Here is a 24,426-nt window from a genome sequence, read left to right as displayed (position 1 = left end):
TACTTATAGTGAAAGTTTACAAAAGATATGTTGGCATTTTTTTCTTTTTTTTTCTTTTTCTTTTTAGTGAGGCAATTGGGGTTAAGTGACTTGCCAAGGGTCACACAGCTAGTAAGTGTTAAGTGTCTGAGGTCGGATTTGAACTCAGGTACTCCTGACTCCAGGGCCGGTGCTCTATCCACTGCACCACCTAGCTGCCCCGGCATCTTTTTCAAGGCAGTTATATCTCCATTATGGTCACCTAGGTATAGAAAAAGATGCCTGAAGAAGAGTGCAATGTTTTCCATGCCTTTCTGCAGTTTCTAAAACCCAAAGCAAACAAATCTGAGAAAAAGTTTTATGTCCTTTCAGGATGATGATGGTGGTGGTGGTGGTGGTGGTGTGTGTGTGTGTGTGTGTGAGTGTACGAGTGGTGGCGATTCTACTTTCCTTCTGATTAAAAATAGATTTGGTAGGATTCATAAATGCAAGTCATCTTCATTACTATGTTATGAGAGGAAATAAATTATTTAACTCTGAGCAAAACTGGTGTCATGTGGTGATTTATCAAATTTTGTCTCTTCACTTTATACCTTTATAACTTAGAGCAAAGCGCTATTGCTCTTGAGTGAATATGTAGCATTTGAGACCTAAATCACTATAACTATTTCTGCTTGATGTAATGGAGAGAGAAGAGCATTGCTGGTCTGGGAGAAGCTCTATTTCTTTCTGACTGAAAATCAGATCTGGTTAGTATTGGCTTAGTACCTATTAAAGAATCAGGCAGCAGGAGTAACATATTAGTTTAGAGCTCCGGGGAATGCTCCTAATTACCATTTGAAAAAAAAGGAATAAAGATGGATAAGTAAAGAATTGATTTTGTACTCTCTGTATTTCTGTATCCTATGAGAAACTTTTTTTTTTCAGAGAAGTTCAAATGATTTTTTATTTTATAGGACACAGAAGAGTATACAAGTCACATTGTCTTTTGATATTTTAAAAAATGTAGTTGACTTAGAGAATTTCTTATATGTTCACACAATTCTCACTGATTTATCCAAGTTTCCTTATTCCTGGCTAGCCATATTCATTCCCATCTCATCCTACATTATAAGCACCTATCTAGCCAAAGACAATGGCAACAGGTTCATTTGAAATTACATGAATCTACTGCTATTCTCTGACAACCAGTTTATCCGTTTTAAGAACTGAAAGAGATAATGTATGCAAATCAATTTATAGAACATCTAGCACTATATAAACATAAGCTATTATTGTTGTTTTGTTCTTCAAGAGAAATAATAGGTAATCCTAACTTTGCTAATTAAAATTATATTTTAAAAATATCTTTTTATTTTAATTTATCATGGTTTTGTTAAATATTTCTTATTCCTCCTGCCAAATACAAAGAAAATCTAGTTGAAATTAATAAAAGATTACCTATCAGATTCCATGGCCTAGTGTATTTTAGGCCCAGGCCATGCAGATGCATGTTAATTTACATGAGACAAACATAGTAGACAGAAATCTTTTCCCTTTCTATATATATTTTTAACCAGGTCTAGCTCATTGTTATCCATTGCAATTCTTAATAATAACAGTAGTAACAATATGTAGCCTTGTGAAGGCACATTAAAAATAAGACAGTCCTCAAACTTGTCCTTAAGACCCCAATGCTACATTTGTGTGTCAGTGTATGACTAAAACATGATTCCTTCATGAATGCGACCTTAGTGATAGAACTCTTTATAAGGCATCTTTTGCACAACTACCTCTTGGTGCATATGCTTAATTCCCTTTAATGCTATCAAAGGTTATGTGTAAGTACCGAGAAAAGACTGTGTTCTTATGTCTACACAGTAATCATAGCTTCTTCTTAAATCTGCACTTTTTTCATTGATTCAGAAACATATTCAATATTAAAATATGCAGGTATTTGAAATCTTGACCTAACACAGTGGATTTAGATTTGTACAATATTTGCCTTGCTAAGTTTTGATTCTGAAGCAGGCAGTATGGGAAGACATGTCCAGCTCAGCTGCACCATGTTTCTATGTTGGTTCCTCAGTATAGAAACACCTTAAAATAAATTGGGACAAAAGAAATAGTTCCAAAGTGTGCTCTAAGCCTTTAGCCACCCATTGGTAAAAGTCTGTGGTTAATACATTTGGATAAATAACCCAAACTCAGCAGCAAAGTGGTTAAACATTTGTGATTTGATTTTATCTCAGCTTGGTATGTCGTTGAAGTGTCCCACTTCTAACAACTGTTTGTTAAGTGAAGGCTTTAGTGTTTACACAGTGTTGAATGAAGCAGCCTGGTCACCAGATGTGATTGCTTCCCCAGACTGAAGCTTTCAATCAGATCACCGTCCTAATGGTCCCTGCTCCAACCTTCTTCCTCAGGACGTCCACCAACCTTTCCAACCTGGAATGGGGGGAGGGGAATGAGGGGAGAAAAAGAGAATTAGTGTTAGGAATGTACTGGCTGAAAGGGCCAGTGTTTGCACTGGACCAAGCTGTCCTGGTGGTCATGTCAAGAAACAAAGCATTATTGTAAGGGAGACACACGGGCACAGAATGCCAACAACTTGAGAAAAACTTTAACTGATAGCCTAGATAAAAGCAGAAGTAGTTAGATTCTGACTCTATCTCATGAAATATCAAAGATTTCCATGACAGCTGAGGGCTACATTATAATATAACTGGCTATACAGGAATACAATTTGCAGATGAATCATTATTTAACAATAAATATATTAAATGTTGACAGCTCCCTCACTAGAGTTTTGGCTATACTGTAGCACCTTTTAAGAAGTGTCCATTTTAGCACCCATGGAAACATTGAAAATCTTGCACCTGTTACTTAGCTCATAAGGTCCTCTGTGTTTAGCATATTACATAGCTATTCAATTGCTATATTTAACTTTTCTTCATTTAAAAATAGACAGCAATGGAAATGGACCATTTAATAAACAGAATGAGTGTATTGGTGTGACAGGGAAGGCAAAGAATCCAGTTTCATAACCTTTAAGTTCTGTCAATGTGCAAATTGTATAAAAATTTTTGAGAGTAATACAGTTATAATTCCCAGAGTAAATAAAACATTTTTATTCCAAACTGCTGCCAAAAAGCTAGGGATCATATACATACTACTACACTTTACAGTCAACAAAATAAAAAAATGTAGTCAGTTTATGAGACCATTCTTTAGATGTCATTTAGGCAACTCATTGGGAAGGCAGTCATGTTCTTGTGTATTCAATGGAAGTTTTGCTTGACAAGAAGACTATAGAATTAGGCTATTAATTAGATTTCTTCTTTGGGAGAGGGAGGTTCTTTGCTCAAAGCGTAACACCTAAACCCCAAATCCCCTTTGATATTATACAGATAAATCTTTCTTTAAAAGTGAAAAATTTGCCCAGAAGTTTTAATTTATACTCATTTCCCCCCTTAAGGATTTCCCTTGCAGCACATTCCAGTTTGCTCCATGGTTTGTCTCCTTTTTACGGGATCCATGCATGGAGGTTCTTTCATAAATAAACACATAGCACAAAGTTAGACACTGAAGGAATGAAGGTATTCTCTGTGCCATGTACATTGGATTAGGTCATGTGGATGTTTTTTGGGGGAGTGAATCTGGTCAATTGCTTATAACCCTGAAAATTAACTCAAAAGTCAATCAAGTAATTTATTTTACAGGCTTTGTTATACCAAATAAAATGACTAAATTCTAACAGCAAAAGTCTGCATTGAAAAATATAATGATGATCTTAAAGAAAAGCACAGTGCTATTTTTTGATATGCATGACGAGTATCATACAAGTAACCTTAAAATTGCCAAAGTAGCCTTCAACAAATGGCAAACATAGCAGCAGCAGCCAGGAGATTCATTGGAAAATTCATTATATTCACAGATTAGGAAGCATTAGTTAGATTTCCCACAGAGATAAACCCAATGCTTTGCCTTTATATATCAGAAAGTATACACTTTTGGATATTAGCACCCATATTACTATAAATATCTTACAATAGATAGTAAAGCCTTACTAATTAGGGTTGATTGAGAGACAAAGTGGGGAGCAATATGAATGAAACCTGAATATTTTAATATTCTGTTCTGTTATTTTTACTACTTCTCAAAACAATTGCTAATAAAATGTTTTCAAATATAGACCCTACTGCATCTGTTTTAATAGTTATATGACACATAACAAATAGCACTTTTCTTTATACAACATATAAATACCTAATTAATTAATACAACATACCTAAAATAATTTGTTCATTAAATAGGTTAAATATATTCCACCATGATATGTCCATGATTAACTTGTCTCAACAAACCCTTCTATCATCAACCAAAATTGCTGGTTAATTATTATAAATTCAGAATCAGCAGTCTTAATTAATGAAGTCTGAGTAGATTGTCCCTCCTTTGTTACTTCTTTCAGATTGACCCACACTGTCCTGGGCTCCTTCTTGATCATTATAATACCTTTTTCTTTAGAATAATCTTGCTGAGATAAGGGGTTAGTAAAAAGCACTTGTGTATCATGTTTTGCTGTGTCTGGTATTTCAACAACTACCAGAACAACAACATTCTCAATTTATCCTGGTTGAATGATTTGTGAAAATTTGATCTCAGAAATGAGAAAAATGTCAGTTACTTAGCTTCATAAAACCCCATTAATTCTTGAAACACAATTAAGCTACTATCCCTGTAAGGGATGGAAAAGACCCAGGCAAACATGGGATGCGCCAACAGGAAGCTAAGTAATTATGACTCATACATCTACTGTCTATCCAAGTAACTTACGTGATCGGCCCTCCAGGCCATTTTGATTAAACAAATCAATAATATTTTTAAAAAAATTATATAGCTCCTGGGGCAGGTAGATGGCACAGTGGACAAAGAACTGACCCTGGAGTCAGGAGGACCTGAGTTCAAATCTAGCCTCAAATGCTTACTAGCTGTGTGACCCTGGGCAAATCACTTAACTCCAATTACCCAAAAAGAAAAAATTATATAGCTCCTTCCAAAAGGCTCCAAGTGTTTTATAAATTACCTCACTATGATCTCCACAATTATCTCAATGAGAGATAGGAAAATAGGCACAGAAAATTAACTTATATTGCAACTGTCATCTCATCAATATGTGTACTTCCTCCAGTGAAGCAAATAATAACTTATCTATGCCTTCTTATCATGGCCAACTCTCATTCATGTCATTCCTTCCACCTTCCACCAGAACATACTGTGCATCTTTCTTGAGATATCTTGACTTTATGTATATATTAGAGGAGGAGCCACACTATCTGTTTCAAGCATCTCTCATTAGGATTGCATGACCAGTTCATGTCCTTTTCTAGTTATATGATCTAATAGTCAATGTCATCTTTTGTTTACTCATTTTCATAGCCTTATTTCCTGAAGTGGGACTTTGTTTAGGGCCAGGCTCTGTGTGCTTCTGGAGGGGATGGACTGATCTTATTTGGTCCTGATATGTATTATCTGGGGTACTGTTACTGATTCCTTTAGGCATTGAGAATTACATTCTTCAAGGACTTCAGGAGCTGCTCAGGCTGGGGAGTTGCAAACCTCCAGTACTTGAAGAACTGCTTTTCTACTCTGAGCTTTAATAAGCTCCCAACTCCAATTTGGGATCTGGGTAACAAAGATTCAGGATAGCCTTAGTCAGAACTCTAGTATATAGCTGCTGGATCCAGTTCCTATGTTAGAAAGCTCTGCAGAGACAGAACTGCAGGGTTATATATGATCTGAGCTATGAATAGTTCTTTCTGGGTGATGCTCTCCTCAGTACCTTCAGGCCTCTGTCTCCCTGTGCTGTTTGGGTCTGGAAAAAGGCACCCACTATAGTTTCTCTGTGGATTTCTTTATTAATACTTGGTCTAGTCTTTTTTCTCAAGCTTTGCTGGAGTAGTTGGCTCCTACTCCTTCTCCATCATCTTTACCTGTCTGTCAAATCTTTAATTTTGTTCTTCTAGCCCAGTCTCAAAGAGGAAGCCAAATACATTTGACTATGGAAATAATGAGGTTTGTAGATTGTTACTAAAATTTAAGGATACGTTTAGGGAAAAGTAACTTAGAACCAATAGCCATACTTTTCACAAAATCAGACTAGAACAGGAAGGAACTTGAGATCAATTTGTTAATAAAATATAGAACTACCATTCTTTGTCCATTCATTCTAACCCTTCTCTCCTCTGACACTGCTGCCACTGTAGTGCAAGCCCTCATCACTTCATGCCTGGACTCTGTAATCATCTGCTGATGGTTCTCCCTGCCTCAAGTCTATCTCTACGTCAAGCCATACTCCATTCAGCCACCAAAGTGATTTTCCTAAAGTACAAATCTGACTATGTCAACCCTCTACTTAATAAACTCCAGTTGCTTTTTATCACCTCCAGGATCAAATACAAAATCCTTTATTTGGTGTTCAAAGCCCTTTCTCCTAACTTTTCAGGCTTCTAATACCTTACCAATGGGCTCTTCAATTCAGTGACACTGGCCTCTTTGTTTTATGAACAAGACACTCCATCTCAGCTCTAGACACTTTCTCTGTCTCCCAAGCTTGTAATGTTCTCCCTTCTCACCTTTACATCCTGGCTTCCTGTCTGAACTAAAATCCCATCTTCAGGAAGCCTTTCCCAAGTCCCCTGAATTATAGTGTCTTTCTTCCATAAATTATTTCCTATTTATACTGTATATACCTTTTCTATATTTAGTTGTTTGCTTGTTGTGTCTCTGATTAGATTGTGAGCTCCTCAAGGACAGGTACTCTCTTTTGACTTTATCTCCCCATTGCTTAGCACAGTGACTGCCATATAGTAGACATTTAATAAATGCTTATTGACTTTCTTATTCACTCATAATTAATATTTTTTTACTTTGCATAATAAAGATCTTTAAAAATTTTTGTACTCTTTATATTGATAAAGGTTAATTGAATGATATTATTTTGTTATGTTAATGCACTACAATTTAACTATCAAATATTGTTGGATATTTAGGTTGCTTCTAACTTTTTATAGTCACATATAATTATGTTATTAAAAACCTTGAAGATATAGATCTTTTATTTTTTTAAAAATGCTGGGGGCAGCTAGGTGGCGCAGAGGATAGAGCACCGGCCCTGGAGTCAGGAGTACCTGAGTTCAAATCCGGCCTCAGACACTTAACACTTACTAGCTGTGTGACCCTGGGCAAGCCACTTAACCCCAACTGCCTCACTAAAAGAAAAAAAATCTTATTTTTAAACAATTATTTTACTGATTTTTTATCACTCTAATTTTCCCCGATATTCCTCTCCTTTCCTCCTCCCATTTAGCAAATATTTAAATTTAAAGGAAAAAAAAGAAAAAAAGAAGAGAAAAAATAAGCAAAATCAATCAATGTATTACAAAAGTCTAAAAATATAAGCAATGTATCACCCTCATTGTTCTCTCACCCCTGCAAAGGAGACATATCGGAGTGTCTTCTCAAACCTCTGCTTTAGAGTCAGGCTTGTTCTTTGTAATTGTGCAACTTTCACTTTTGATTGTGGTTCTTCTTTTCTTTTATATTGTTGTAGTCATTATATATATTGTTTTCTTGGTTCTGCTTACTTCACTCCAAATCAGTTTGTGTAGCTCTTTCTTCCCTTCTCTGTATTCATCATATTAATAATAAAATCCCATTAAATCCATGTACCACAATTTGTTCATCCATTTCCCAATGGATGGAAATCTACTTTCTTTCAATTCTTTGCTATTAAAACAAGTGCTGGGGCAGCTAGGTGGCGCAGTGGATACAGCACTGGGTCTGGAGTCAGGAGTACCTTAGTTCAAATCTGGCATCAGACACTTAATACTTACTAGCTGTGTGACCGTGGGCAAGTCACTTAACCCCAATTGCCTCACTTAAAACAAAACAAAACAAAACAAAAAACCCCAAAACAAGTGCTGCTATAAATGTTTTGGTGTATATAGGGTATACATCAAATGACCTTCTTGGGGCATTAACCTAGCAGTGGAATCTCAGAATATGGACATTTTTAGCTACTTTATTTGTAAAATTCCAAACCATTTTCCAAAACAGATATACTAATTCACAGCTTCTCCAATAATGTACTATTATGCCTATCTTCTCACAACTTTTCTAACATTGACTATTCTCATCTTTTGTCATCTTTCCCAATTTGAAGGGTATGAGATGAAAGCTCAATATTATTTTGATTTGTATTTCTATTATTATGGGTGATTTGCAACATTTTTTTTCACATAGTTTTTAATAGTTTTCAATTGTTTAGATATGTTGTTCATATCCTTTGACAACATATCTATGAGGGAATGACTTTTATTTACTATATATTTGCCTATATAGTCTTGTTTTTTCTTATCACCTTTAGGAAACATTCTCAACAATGGATTGTTGGATCAAGGGTATTATTTTTCTTTTAGCATTTTATAAGTTGTCAACTGCAGAAGCAATGAATGAGTATGCCTCTTTCTCTACAACAGAATTATCAAACATGTGGCTAGGGCAGGGGGGAGCCAAACCAAATTAAAATGTAATTGGAAGATTTAACAAAATAAAAAAATAGAATATAATATTAATATGTGGTTTTCTAAGTCAATATGTGGGCCACAGGGATTCTTACCTATGGTTTAGTGGCCCCTGTTTATGTTTGTGTTTGACACCACTACTCTACAACCTGATCGTGACCAAATTATGTTACTTTTAATTATTTTTGCTAAATGCTAAGTTTGAAGTGATACCTCCAAGTTCCTTCAATTTGCATCATTTCAAGCACTAGTGAGATCGAACATTTTTCAAAATGATTATTAATAATATAAAGTTTCTGTTTTAAAAAATTATATCTCCTTCCTATTGGACAGCAATCTCTGGGAAAATCAAAAAGCATTTTCACAGAAATTAGGTTTAGACCAATAACTTATACCATATACTATAAGAAGCTTGAAATTGATATGTGATCTAGGTACTTTAAATCATACAATAAAATACTGGAAGATAACTAGATTAGGTACCTTTCATAACTATGATCTGGGGAGGATTCCTAACCAAATAAGTAACTATAAAGGCAGTTACAAAGATCAAGTGCATAATTTGATTACATAAAATTAAAAAAAAAAACACCTTCTGCACAAACAAAATCAATACAGCCAAGACAAGAAGGGAAGCTTTTGATTGGGGGAAATCTTTACATCAAATATTTCAAAATGTCTCTGATAAGCATCTGATATTCAATCTATAAAGAGAACTATACAAATGTGTGACCAAAAGGTATTCCCCAATCATTAAGTATTTGAAGCATAGAATAATTACAAACTATTAACAGTCATATGATAGCTTTAAACCAATTTCAAATCAAAATAATTCTGATGTTTTATCTCAAACCCCAGAAAATAATAAATTATGAGAAATGATGGGACTAATCAACATTGTAACTAATGTAATATTAGCAGACTTGTGAATTGGTACAACCATTACAAAAAATTATTTATAATTATGCTAAGACAGTGAGTAAAATATCTTTACTTTCTGACCCAGCAATATCACTAGACATATCCCCCAAATAAAGGCAATGATAAAAAGAAACATGCCATATGCATAAGAATATTTATAGCAGCAATTTTTAAGTAGTAAGGAACTAGAAGCAAAACATGCCCATTGATTGGAGAACGGCTAACTAAAATGTGGCACATGAATGAGATGAAGTAATATTAATGATTTATAAGAAATGATGAATATTATATATACATAGATATGCATATATCCACATGTACATAAGCATGTGAAGACTTATATAAACTGATACAAAGTGAAGTAACAAAGTGAAGAACCAGGAAAAAATTATACACAATGACAACAATGTAAATGGAAAGATCAATATGAACCAAACAAATGAAGCTAAATGCTGAGAACATTTCATGAGAAAGCTTGACCCAAAGAAAAGAGAAAGCTCCTCCTCTTCTCTGCAAAGGGAGGATACTATAGATGGGAAATGCTACATAGAATGTTGGACATGGTTGATGTATTGGTTAGTTTTTTCTTTTTCTTTTTTTCCCCCCTGTTAGTAGTGATGTTTCTTGTGGCGGGGGAGGGAAACACATTTATAATCTTTACATCCTTTAACCATTTACCTATTAAAGATTTTTTTTTTTTTTTTTAGTGAGGCAATTGGGGTTAAGTGACTTGCCCAGGATCACACAGCTAGTAAGTGTTAAGTGTCTGAGGCCAGATTTGAACTCAGGTACTCCTGACTCCAGGGCTGGTGCTCTATCCATTGCGCCACCTAGCTGCCCCTACCTATTAAAGATTAGGAAAAGTCTGATACACACACATACATATACAAACACAAATATACATATATATATATATATAGTTATGTACTATAGCTTTTTAAAATTTAGTTAAGCATATATACCTTGGCAGTGTATGATCCAAGAAACCTTGGATTAACTTCGTGTATTCACCAGTTCATTTGACGTGATTATAGAGTATGTACCTTTGTTAGACAGAAGCATCTCCTATGGGGTTAGGCACAACCCTTGGCTCCTTGCCAGGCATGCAGTGAACTCTTGATTTCACACTGAACAGAATCTCCTAATGTTTGGTGACTGAGTGGGGAAGAATCTTTTCAAAAGAACTTTCCTTCTCTGTAGCTATTAAGAGTGAAACTCCACTTTTTTTTGGATCTTTTTTTTTTTTCTGCAAGATACCATTTTCTGCTGGGGAGAGGGGCAGGGTTCTCAAAGTCATAAATAAAAGTAGATTAATTTCTTAGTGGTTTATTGTTTATAATATCTTGATTAAAAATAACTAGGAGTGACAAAGAATTTACATCTTATATAGTCTCCTGAAATCACTAATTGTTCTTTTATTACTGACTAAAACACTTTATCCCATTGAATAAGTTGTTCTCTAGCCTCAAGAGATGCAGTGGTCAGAAGTCTGAACTATAATCTTCTTCATGGTATTACCCTTTGACCCATTCATTGCCCCATTCATAGCTTTAAGTTGTATGTACTTGTTACTGGATATTTGTTTAGACAGACCACTATTTATATGAACAACAAAGCTTCATTTTTCTAACATGAGGAATTTAACGAGTAACAGAAATCTATGTACTTGAGCTTGAGGGTTTACAATGCATACTTAACATTGCCATGGTCAAAGAACTGGAGACCTATTGGTGATAAGCCTTTCCTGGTCCCTGAAGAGCAGATACAGTTTGGTACAATACAGATACAGTGGTGCTGGTATTGTCTCAACTGTCTTTCTAACCTGATAGAATGTACCAGAGCTCAAGAACTCAGGAATACTTTAACACTGGTAATTTTCCAGTGATGGAATACAATGATCTTTGAAGAATTAGGTTTGTAGATTACTCAAAGAGCCAAATAACCCAGTATAGAAGATTTGTGTGATGATATGAACAAAAATCATCATGATTATGGGAAGGTGTAGATGAGTTGCGATCTTTCCCTTACATCAAGGAAATTAGTAACTATCTAAGTATGAAGCAAACCATTAAGATAGATTTTACTTAAAATTACCCCTGAGATAACATTTGCTAAAATGGAAAATAACTATCAAAAAAGGCCTAAAACCCCAAATGCTGAAGAAAAAAAGGAGTTTCAAAGTTTGGGATTTCATTAAGTTTACACAAATGTGCCTATTTCAAATACACATATTTCCTGTGTGCTGGAAAGACCTAGAACAACGGATATATAGAGAAAATAGCAGTTCTGACCAAATTCCTTTTATATTTGAATTCTGATTTCCATGACACTTGCAATGTAATTTCTTATCTTTAATATCCATGTACTCCACAGCTAATACTTTTCAAGCACTACAGCAGAATTGAAATTAAATTATACATATCTTTCTTTTATGTATTAAAGCTTTTATATTAAGGATTAATGGGTCCTGTTCTCCCCAGTGGCTAAATCCCTCCATGGTAGTAAGTTAGATGCTTAGGGAAGCTCATTAACTCTTTCAGGGTACTAGAGTATAACAGTGAACTGTAGGAGGTAATTCTGTCATTCAGAAGAAACAAGTTCATCAGTTCCTAAAGTCACAGAATATGGCACTGGATCAACAATATTTATAGACTTTTGTACTCTAGAGAATCTATAAAATTTAGAAGCAATGGAAATAAGAAATAATATCTTGACTTTGGGTCATGTGACCAATAAGATGGCAGACTAGATTTTTCCCCCCTGAGTGACCACTAACTCTGAACCCACTCCTCTCTAGTCCCTTAAAGAGGAATTATGAATCTGATAGAAAATTATAGCTGAATACACAAAAAAGAGAAAGTCCTAACAATATAAAAGACTTGCCAAGGAACATTGAAAAATATTTATCATTAAGTTGTTCAGCCTTTTCCCATCAGCCTTCACACAGATCAGCATAAATTAACTTATGGGTTTGTATCTGGGTCTCACACTCTTCTGCTATAGATTCTGATGGTCTAACATATTCTTTGTCCACTACCAACCCACAAGATATATACTAATTCCATTCAGTCACATAGGAGGGAATGCATGCTACCTTATTACTGGGTTGGTCCTTAGGCCCCCACTTATTGTATAGACTCATTCTGGAACTCCCTATCCACCCTCACTCAGTCCTGAAAAAAAAGGACAGATATTGATTGAACTCATCAGAAAGGAAAGGATGAAAGCTAAGGGAAGAACCAGGGCACAGAATCATTGTTAGTGGCTATGCCACATGTGGAGAAAATGGGATTGAAACCTAGATAGGGTTAGTTGTCTGCTGAGAAGATATTTCCAGCAGGGACTGAGAGTGGCAAAATGTGAAACCCTCAAGTGGGAGGACATGTTTATATCCAGGAGCAAAATGAAGAAGAATGTGAGTGATGGGGGAAACATAAGGGGAAAAAAAATCACATTTTAACCCCAAAGATTTCAAGAGGAAAAATACAATGAAAACCTAGAATGCCCTCCTCCCCCAGGAACTTAATGCCAGAAGCAAGTATGAGTGCTCAACTCTCAAAGAGATTATAAAGGTCTCTTAAATATTACAAGACAAGAGAAAGTGAACCAATTTCTGATAAAACAGAGGAAGCTGGTGGCACAGAGGATAGAGTGCTGGACCTGGAGTCAGGAAGACCTGAGTTAAAATCCAGTCTCAGATATTTACTAGCTGTGTGACCCTAGGCAAGTAACTTAACTCTGTTTGCTTCAGTTTTCTTAACTATAAATGGGAGAATGATAGCACCTACCTTGCAGAGTTTTTATGTGCTTATTAGCACAATGGCTGGCACATAGTGTTGTTGTTATTGTATAGTCATTTCTAGTCATGTCTTACTCTTCATGACCCCTTTTGCGGTTTTCTTGACAAAGATACTGAAGTGGTTTGCCATTTCTTTCTCCAGCTCATTTTACAGAGGAGGAAACTAAGGCAAACAGGGTTAAGTGACTTGCCCAGGGTCACACAGCTAGTAAGTATCTGAGGTCAGATTTGAATTCAGGTCTCCTTGATTCCAAATCCAACACTTGATCCACTGAGACACCTAGCTTCCCCTGACACACAGTAGGTGCTATATAAATGCTTATTCCCTCCCCTTCACTCTCTCCCTCTGTTCTTTCTGTGCAATCTAAAGAAAGAATGAGACAAGAACAAAACATTCCAGAACATTTAAGAAGAAAATTGTAATTTATATAAGAAATGAGAAAAGCAGGGAAAAAAAATGACTGAATTAACACATTAGAAAAAAACTGAATCCATAATATCAAGCTTTTGCAAAATACCAAAAAGAAAGAATAAAAGATTTGGAAAACAAAAATACTGAATCAGAGGAATACCTGACAAAAATGAAATAGGCAATGAAAGCTAAGAGGTGAATATTCAAATGTTAAAAGAACACATGTTCTTTATGCAAGCCAAAACCATTGACCTTGAAGAAAGGGTACATAGAGATAGCTTAAGGATAATAGAGCTCCCAGAATTAAAAAATGTAAAAACAAACGAACTCTGAATACTATAATTTATGAAATAACCCAGAAAACTGCTCCAAACTTCTGAATAAAGAGAACAAGGCATCAATAAAAGAATCCACAGATTTCCACACCCTCACCTTCCATCCTCATAAAACTATGAGTAAAATTTCAAGACACAAGGTGGTTAAATTGAACAATTCCAATGGTAAACAAGAAAATTTGCAAGCAGCTGGGAGAAAGACTGAATGTGAAGGAAAGGGAATCCAAATAACAAAACTATTCTATACCCATTAGAATACACAGAAATAGGGGGCAGCTAGGTGGCACAGTAGATAAAGCACCGGCCCTGGATTCAGGAGTACCTGAGTTCAAATCTGGCCTCAGACACTTGATACTTACTAGCTGTGTGACCTTGGGCAAGTCACTTCACCCTCATTGCCCTGCAAAAACAAACAAACAAACAAAAAAATACACAGAAATATATACTGAAAGGCAAAGGAGCTGAAGCTGCAATTCTAAATGACAAACCCTGAAAACCTGAGCATAATAATTAATTATAAGAGATGGACATTCATCAAGAGAGGTATGAGAAATTCCTGCAAAAAAAATAGGCAAAATAATCAATTTTCAAACATCTGAAATAGCAAAACACAAGAAAGGTATAATTACCAAATAATTATATAAATATACTACATAAAAGTATAATTACCAAGGAAAAATAAGTATAAAAAATAAATTATCCTGTTTGTAGAGTGTTTAAAGAAAGAGAAATAAGGAGAAAGATTGAGCTATGGGGATAAAAAACAAAAAGAGACCATCAATAGATAAAGGACAAACAAGGGGATAATACACAGAATTTAAAGAAATGGGAAAAGTAAATTAGAAAAGTTAAACTAAAATACTACGGACTGTCCATTACCCACTTACAGGTCACTCAATGTTATTTTGTGAGACAAAATTGCAGAGTGGGAAGGTACATAAATGAGGAGAATGGAGGTGCAGGACAGAAAAGAACAGGAATGTACATTTATCATTGCTGCACTAAGTGTTCTTAGTAACCACTCAGGGGCATCTAGGTGGTGCTGTGGATAGGGCACTGGTCCTGGAGTCAAGAGGACCTGATTTCAAATCTCACCTCAGGCACTTACTGGTTGTGTGATCCTGGGAAAGTTACCCTAAAGATCCCAGGCCATCTCCAATTATCCTGATATATATCTTGCCACTGGACCTAGATGACTCTGGAGAAGAGAGTGAGGTTGGTGACCTTTCACAGCCCTCCCTCACTTAAATTCAATTCACTGCAAGTCATGACATTATCTCCCGATGTCATGGTCCTCTTTGAGAATGAAGGACAAATAACACAATAACAAAAATGTCTGCTATAGAACCTGTAGCAGAAATAGTACTACCAAATAGTGATGGCCAGGATGCTTTGAAATGAAAGCTAATATTTACTCTTCTTTTGCTTCAAGGATTACTCTTTAAGACATGTGAGCTATATAAAAGATACTTAATGGAGAGCACTCAGGGCTAGTCCATCCCAAGGCCTGGGTGGTGGTGAGATAGGATAGGGTTACAGTTGGCCTGAAGATAATCTGACTCCCAGTATAGGCTCAGCCCCACCTAAGTCAAGATTTGACCAAGGATAACCAATTAAAAAACAAACAAACAGCTGAGTCATGAGGGGTGGGGAGGAGAATACAGGAAGAGGTATGGCTTGGGACCTGGGTTCCTTTAAAGGGCTAAGAGAAATCTAGGCATCTTCATTCTCCTTCCCCCTTCTTTCTTGTTTTGTAGGAGGCTGGAAATCCTCTCTACAATAGTGGGATAAATCCACAAGCATCATGGGGTCATCAAAATGCTAGGGCCTCAAAAAGTGTATGAATATACAAATCATCTCCCCCTCAATGGGCCCCTTGATCAATCCTTGAGCTTCAAAATCCCAGGACAGTCACTGATGGTCTGTGTTCCTTAACTCTGGTTTCTTCTTTCTTCAGCTTTTTCATCACCTCTGCTGGCCTCTGCCTTAGCCTCACTGTTGGGCAATGGGGGAGATATGTGCACCTTGTAAAATTCTTTTCTCCACTTAGGGGATGTTAACTTTCACTTTCTTTCAGCAAGGAAAGGGGATACAGTTGAATGAGAGAAGTGGCAGAAAGGTGGAGTTGACACTGGGGAAATCAAAATGGGAAGTCTCAATAGAAAACCCTAAGGAATTACTAAAGAGATTGAGATAATTAATAGCTCCAGTGAAGTTTCAGGCTAAAAAATAAATCCACAAAATCCAACAGTATTTCAGCATAATAAAATCCAGGAGAAAATAATAGAAAGGGAATTTTCACTTAAAATAGAAACAAAATACATAAAACATCTAGATTTCAATTTACCAATGAATACCTGCATTGCTAAGAATGCTAGGTGATATAGTCTATATAGAGTGTCATGACTGGAGTCAGGAAGATTCATCTTTCTGAGTTGAAATCTGGCCTCAGACTTTTACTAGTTTTGGGACCCTGGGCAAGTCAATTAACCTTTTTGCCTCAGTTCTTCACCTATAAAATGAGCAGGAGAAGGAAATGCCAAACTACTCTAGTATTTTTACCAAGAAAACCCCAAATAGGGTTATGAAGAGTCAGACACAAATGAAACAACTGAGTAATAACAACCTATACTGCTAAAAATTAGATGTTCATTGAAGAAATTTTTTAAAAACCACAAATAAATGGATGAATATTAATTTCTAATGGCTAGGTCATGCCAGTACAGTATAACAAAATGGCAATACTATTTAAATTAATTTACTCATCTAGTGCCATATCAAAATACAGCACTTGTAGAATTTTTTCCCTTTTCTTATTCTACATTATAAAGGATACCCCCAGGTGATGGTTAGGGGAAGCAATGAAAAAAAAAACACATTAAACTTATTTAAAAAAGAAACAATGGGGGGGGGGCTGGGGGGCGGCTAGGTGGCACAGTGGATAAAGCACCAGTCCTGGATTCAGGAGTTCCTGAGTTCAAATCTGGCCTCAGACACTTGACACTTACTAACTGTGTGACCCTGGGCAAGTCACTCAACCCCCACTGCCCCGCAAAAAAAAAAAAAAGAAAGAAAGAAAGAAAAAAGAAACAATGTCCTTCATTTCTACCATTAAATATTTTTTTAATTTCACATTTATTTATATAATTATAATTTGCTGAGCAATTGTATGGCAATTGGTTAACAGCTGAAGATTAATTTGTTAGCCTAATTGGAAGAAGAATTCACAGTAGAGGGCAAAGGGAATAACCTTAAACCTACCTTCTGATGACAAAAGGATAAAAAGGAAATCCTCATGGATTTTTCAATGTCATATAAAGAATGATGTATGAATACTATAAACTCATCTTTTTCACAGATTAGATTAGGCTTGGGCAATATAGTGACCTTGCATAGTTGTTTCTGAAGGAATATTTTCCTATTCTAAATTTCAAAGAAATATTTTCTGAATGAATAACTCAAAAATTTCTCAGTGGTTTTTAGAAACATTTATTTTTAACAGATTAATCTCAGAATGTTTTAGAGGCTTGAAACAATCAGTTTTCTAAAATTCTAAACTTTTTTCAGATGGTGCTTTTTTTTTTTTTTAAGAGCAATGAGGGTTAAGTGCCTGGGCAAGTGCCCAGGGTCACACAGCTAGTAAGTATCAAGTGTCTGAGGCTGGATTTGAACTCAGGTCCTACTGAATCCAAGGCCAGTGCTTTATCCACTGTGCCACCTAGCTGCCCCCCAGATGGTGCTTTTAAGCTGCTTATATCTAAACTCACACATAACTACAATCTAAAAGTAGCTCCAAATTTACACAAACTAAATGATATCTTCTCAAAATGGGTTTGCTTTAATGGATACTTCTTTGGCAAAATACGTCACTTCAAACTCTAGCTTTGACTTTTTTTTGTTTTGTTTTTGTTTTTTTTGCAGGGCCATGAGGGTTAAGTGACTTGCCCAGGGTCACATAGCTAGTAAGTGTCAAGTGTCTGAGATCGGATTTGAACTCAGGTACTCCTGAATCCAGAACTGGAGCTATGTCCACTGCGCCACCTAGATGCCCCCTGGCTTTGACTTTTGTTGTATTCTTAAGTGGAATTCAGATATAGATTTTAGAGTCAATCTTTTAAAATTCAGAGTAACTTTGTAAATTCTGACTCTGAGTTCCAAACTATGTGGAAATAGAGGCCATTACCTGGTAAAAGGAGTTAGGTAACTCTGGCTCACAATGCCAGATTACTACTTGGATGTATTCCTATAATTACAACAGTAAAATGCTGTTTGAGACAGAGAGGCCTTAAGAGTTCTTAATAGACAGAAGCCTGGATGCCCAATGCCAACTTCTCCTCAGTTTCTCAAAGCTCTGTTGGTTGCTTGCCGTTGAATGGCATTCCTTAAAATGTTGATTCTTATCATACTCAAGACTGTGATAAGAAAGATTTTGGTGAAGTTAGTTTTCAGAATTGAACCATGTGACCTCTGAATTGAATTATACCTGAGTGTGGAAGAAGGGTCTGTAACTAATCATGGGTTTTTATCATCCCACAGATGAGGCCAATTTCAGGTTGATTTACAGGGTAGGAAACTGGGGCTCAGAGAAGTTATGACTTTTCCAAGATCACAAAGCAAGGGAGTGCTAGAACCAGAATTTAACCCAGTGCCTTCTAGCTCTAAACCCTTTTCACTCCTTTCTTCCATCACAGAATGCTCTTTTCTCAACTTGTTTGTGCTATATTTGTTTAAAATTTTTAACGTGCTAGAAAATTATTAATAAATATGAACATATCTATATACAAAGAAGAGCAGAAAAAGAGGATTCTACATGAAACTGAATATACTACCTCAATTGACAAGCCTTTATTAAGCTATACAATTACATAAAGCTTGTTTTAAATATAAATTAAACTGAACATGGCAAATTCTTCTGAACTTCACAATTACTGTTGAGGCACTACTCTCCACTTAGGCTCACACCCTTCACATCATCCTCCACTCCTTTCACTCAGCCCACACATCCAAACTATTCAATATTCAAACTGTTGTCAAGTCTTATTTCTACCTTTATAGTATCTCTCACATATATTCTTTCTTTGCTTACACAGCTGACGCCTTGGTGCAGGCCCTCATCATCTCAAGGCAGAATACCGTGATAGCATTTGCAAATATCTTTTCTTTTTGGGACTTAAGGAGCTGTGGTTATCTGCATCTGCAGGAGCAGTTGTCAGACTACATCTGATTGAATCAAGTGAGAGTAATTGACTGCTGATTAAGCCTACTTCAAGTTAATTGGATTGTAATCACACCTGGCTATCCCTTAGGAAGGTATTGTTCTCAGAAACTAGACTGTGAACTCAACTTGAGAACACCTTCAAAGACAATGGATTTGGAGGACACCAACCAATCACCTTGAAGCAGTGTGTAAGGACCGCCTCTGTTCCGGATCTATAAAAAAGCTTCCACAAACAGCTTGCTAAGGAATGCTGATTAAAACAGGCTGGTGAAGGAGTTCCTGATTAAAGCAGGCTTGTGGAGGAGAACTTCAGGAAGAACCCAACCAAGCTGGAACTCTAGGCTAGGTAGGACTTCTTTTTCATAACCTTCTGAACTCTTTGTAAATATCTGTATGTTCTAATTTTTGGCAACCACAATTAAGATTTTAAACATCACAGAGAGAAAGTTGAAGCAAAGATTTTTCACAATTAATTATCTCCTTTCTAATTCTGACTTCATTGCTTTTGTTTATGCCCAAGTTTTCAACTGTATGTAATAAAATCCACTTTATCTTATGTGATTAACTCCTACCCTTATTTAATAAATATCCCTATCCATAGTTGTGGAAGCTAATGCTTTCCATTTTTCTCTTATCTGCTTATGATATGTCTTTTTATAGCTGGGGTTAGTTATGTATCCATTTGGATCTTATTATGTTTATGGTCTCAGATGGTGACCTTCCAACATTCTAACCAGTCTTTATCAAATAATGAGTTCTTACCTAAGGGTTTATCAAACACCATACTAGTGCTTTCAGTTACTTATAAATCTTATGTGCCTTATCTTTTCTATTAATTGTATTTTCACCAGTACCAAATAGTTCTGATTATTACTGAATTGTAGTATAGTTTGAGATCTAGTACTGTTAGAACCCCTTCCTTCCCACTTTTTTCATTATTTCCCATGAGATTCTTGACCTTTAGTTCTTCCAGCTGAATTTTGTTATAATTTTGTCAAGTTCTATAAAGTAATCCTTTGGGGGTTTGATTGGCATGGAACTGAATCTGTAAATTAATTTAGGTAGTATTGTCATTCCCTAAGAGACACCTCTTCTCTTTTCCTTCTCATTTCATATTAATCAGACAAATCCCTCAACTTCCACCATTGATCCTATCCTCTTTTGTCTTCTCCAACAGCTTGTCCATTCTATAACAATCTCTAATCTCAAACTCACCTTATCTAGTGGATCTTTCTTTGTTGCCTTCAATTACACCCTAGGTTTTCCCCATCCTTTAAAAAAAAAAGCCACCTTATTCAATCACACCATCCCTACTAACTATGACTTATATGTTTCTTCCCCTTCTTGGCTAAAGTTGAGAAAGCAATCTAGATTTGGTGCCTCTGCTTCCTCTCCTTTCAGTTAGTCAGAAGCACTTATTAAGTACTTACTATATGCCAGGCACTATGGTAAGTACTGTAGAAACAAAGAAATGCAAAAATACAGCCCCTGCCCTCAAGGAGCTAACATTCTACTGAGAGAGAGAACTTTCTCTCTCTCTCTCTCTCTTTGTATGTATGTATATATATGTATATGTATATATATATATGCATATGTATATATATATATGAAAGACATAAACAGTGTAAATTGGAGGTAATTTCAGAAGGAAGGCAAGAAAATTGGGGGAGAGGAGAAAGACGCCAGGGAAATATTCTTGCAGACTGTGCCTGAATGACAACTTATCTCAGTCAATCATTCAATCACTTCAGTGAAAAAAAAAGTCAAAACTTTAAAAGCAAATTAAGCAGCATCTTGTTCAGTATCCATAAATAAGAGGACAATATATTTATCATTTAATTCACAAGGTAAAACATAAAGTCTGAACTTTATTATGAAGGTTGTATTTGAATATCAAATAACAGTTAAATAATTATTCCATGGGGGCAGCGAGGTGGTGCAGTAGATAAAGTAGCTGCCCTGGATTCAGGAGGACCTGAGTTCAAATCCGACCTCAGACACTTGACACTTACTAGCTGTGTGACCCTGGGCAAGTCACTTAACCCTTATTGCCCTGCAAAAACAAAACAAAACAAAAAACCCTCTCTCTATATAAATAATTATGCCATGAATGGTTATTAATGGTTATTAAAGGTCTCAGTGTAGCCATGTGATTCATACAGAACTCTTTGCCATCAGGCTTCTGAGTGTATCATTCCAATGAAACTATTCTCTTTTAAGTTGCCAATGATCTCTTAATTGCCCAATCGAATAGCCTTTTCCTAATCTTCATCCCTTTTGACATATGCAGCATTTGGCACCATTACCCTTTCCTCTTGGATTCTCTGTTCTTAGGAAAACCTAAACTGCTTTCTCCTGTTTTTCCTCCTACCTGTTTGACCACTTTCTCAGTCTTCTTTGCTGGTTCGACATGTTTATTAACTGCAGGTTTCCTCCAAGGTTCTGTCTAGGGCCTACTTCTTTCTTCTCCCTCTATATTATTTTCCTTAGCAATTCATCAGCTTCCTGTGGGTTCAACTACGGTCTCTATGCAGATTATTCCTAGATGCATATATCCAACAGTAATCTCTCTTCCGAGCTTCAGGTTCACATCACCAAATGCCTTTTGGACATCTCACACTGCATATTTTATAGACATCTCGAAATTAACATGCAGAAAAGAGAATTTGTTATCTTTCCTCTCAAATGTTCCTCCTTTTCAACTTTCCTTTACCATCAGTGTTTCCACCATTTTCCCAGGCACTTAGGCTCACAACTTCGGTGTCATCAATTTCTCACTTACATTCTCTCCACATATCCAACCTGTTGTCACATTCTATCATTTCTACCTTTTCATCATCTCACATATACATCTCCTTCCTCAATTCACAGTTACCCCTTTGGGGAGGGCCCTCATAATTTCAAGATTGGACAATTGCAATAGCCTTCTGGTTCATCTTCCTTCCTCAAATATCTCTCCACTACAATATATCTGCCACTCAGCTGCCAGTGATTTTCCTAAATCACAGGTCTGACCATTTTATATCACTACTTAATGAACTCAAATGACTCCCTATTACTTCCCTATCTTTCCAATCTTTTCTACCGTACTTTATAGCAGGTACTTTGTGATCCAAAGACACTAAACTTCTTGCTGGTTCTAGAACAGGATGCTTCATCTATTGATTCCATGCCTTTTCTTTGTCTATCCTCCTCCTCCTCCTCCTCCTCCTCCTCCTCCTCCTCCTCCTCCTCCTTCTTCTTCATCTTCTTCGTCTTCTTTGGTGAGTCAATGAAGGTTAAGTGACTTGCCCAGGGTCACACAGCTAGTAAGTGTCACGTGTCCGAGGCCTGATTTGAACTCAGGTCCTCCTGAATCCAGGGCCGATGCTTTATCCACTGTGCCACTTAGCTGCCCCCCTTGGCTATCCTTCTTACCTGGAATGTTCTCCTTCCTTACTTCCTGGCTTCCCTGGACTCCTTCAAAATCAGTTTAAACCTCACTTTTTGCACCAGACCTTTCCTAGTCTATTCCACCAAATACATATACTGCTAGTGGCTTCCTTCAGATTACATTCTTTTTTCACTATATGTATATATTCTCTATGTACATAGTAATTGAAATATTGTCTTCTGTAGAATGTGATCTCCTTGAGGTCAGGCATAGTGCTGTTACTTTACTTTGTATTTCCAATACTTAGCATACTACCTGACAAGCAGTGAAAGCACTTAAGTACTTATTGTCTGACTAACCATGTCCATGGAGAATTGAAGAATTCCTCTCCAATTATTTAGCTCTATCTTTATTATTCTTGTATTTTATACACACACGCGCGCGCGCGCACACACACACACACACACACACACACACACACACACACTCCAATTACTTTCAGGATTCCACTTTGATATCTTATTGCTACCTCAAGTTCAACATTCATAATATCAAACATCTATCTGCCCCCAAATAGCCTCCTTTCTTAACTTCTCAATTTTTTGGTTAATAAAAGTAATATTCCCTCCATATTCTTGGCCCAACCAAAAAATTGGACATTTACTATGTAAAAGGTACTATGCTAGTCATTGTTGGGAAGAAAATACTAAGCATATAAATGTAAAAAAGCATATGCTTATGCTATAAATAAACATAAATATATTCATATATATGTATATGTAAATCTGGTGGATGTTGATGTTGTGGGAAAAGGCTCAGTTGTGGTAATTTTGTAGTCCTCTATTACCCTCTTTGTTTCTGGAGATTGAGGCAAACATATACAATAATTATATACATATAAATTATACACTATGATTACATATAAAAATTAGGTCATTTAGCAATTCAGTATTAATGAAATAACTTCTAATTCATGAAACCCCTTCCTCTGTTGCATTATGAAATGCATATTAATTTAAAAGTTAGAAGTATAACCACAATTGCTCAGCTTTCCCAGTTAGGAAGATCCCTAATATTTGGGCAGATGTTTGGCTTACTGACTTAATCTACCCACTTTTTTAAAAATTAAGAAGTATGTGTTTTCTTTCCCTCCTATCCTAAACTCCAATTTTAAAGAAAAAAAGTAAAACACAACCTTTGCAACAAATATAAATAATCAAGCAAATATTCTTTGCTACAACCTCCAAAAGAGTTGCTTTAAATATTTTTGCACATATGGGACCTTTTCCTCTTTTTAAAGTTTTAATCTCTTTGGGGGTTTAAGGAGAAAGAAGGAGGAATACAGCACTGACTATGTGCCAGACACTGTGCTAAGCATTTTTACAAATATTATCTCATTTGATTCTCATAGCAACCCTACAAAGTAGGTACTATTATTATCCCCATTTTCCAGTTAAGGAAAGCAAATAGAGTTTAAGTGATTTGCTCAGGGTCACACAGCTAGTAAGTATCTAAGGTCAAATTTGAACTTAGGTCTTCCTGACTGTAGGCCCAGCACTCATAGCCATTGTGCCAACAGCTGCTGTAATTGTTAAGTTAAGGCTTAGTCGAGGGTCAAAGAGTATTAATAATTTAGAGACATTTTTGGTTTAGTTCCAAATTGTACTCCAAAATGGCTATGTCAGTTGCTGCTCTATCAAAAGTGGCTTGTATGCCTATTTTCCTACAGCCCCTTCAATAATGTATCACCTTGTTTTGTTACTTTTGTCAATCTGATGGGTGTTAGCTAGAATCTTGAAGTTGGTTTAATTTGAATTTCTCT

General features: G+C 36.1%; 1 protein-coding gene across 1 annotated transcript in view; it reads right to left on the bottom strand.

Annotated features, from left to right (window-relative positions):
- Positions 1 to 938: 938 nt before the first annotated feature.
- Positions 939 to 24,426, bottom strand: part of MIPOL1 (mirror-image polydactyly 1) — a 440,092-nt gene continuing 416,604 nt past the window's right edge. The window contains exon 13 of the mRNA XM_043986491.1: positions 939 to 2,406. Within this exon, the coding sequence (XP_043842426.1) occupies positions 2,340 to 2,406 (67 nt within the window). The 3' untranslated portion in view covers positions 939 to 2,339. The remainder of the gene's footprint in view (positions 2,407 to 24,426) is intronic.

The sequence above is a fragment of the Dromiciops gliroides genome, chromosome 2 (assembly GCF_019393635.1).
Source record: "Dromiciops gliroides isolate mDroGli1 chromosome 2, mDroGli1.pri, whole genome shotgun sequence".
Lineage (NCBI taxonomy): Eukaryota > Metazoa > Chordata > Mammalia > Microbiotheria > Microbiotheriidae > Dromiciops > Dromiciops gliroides.
Note: the sequence above shows the minus strand (reverse complement) of the source record. Positions and strands in the feature narration are given on the sequence as shown.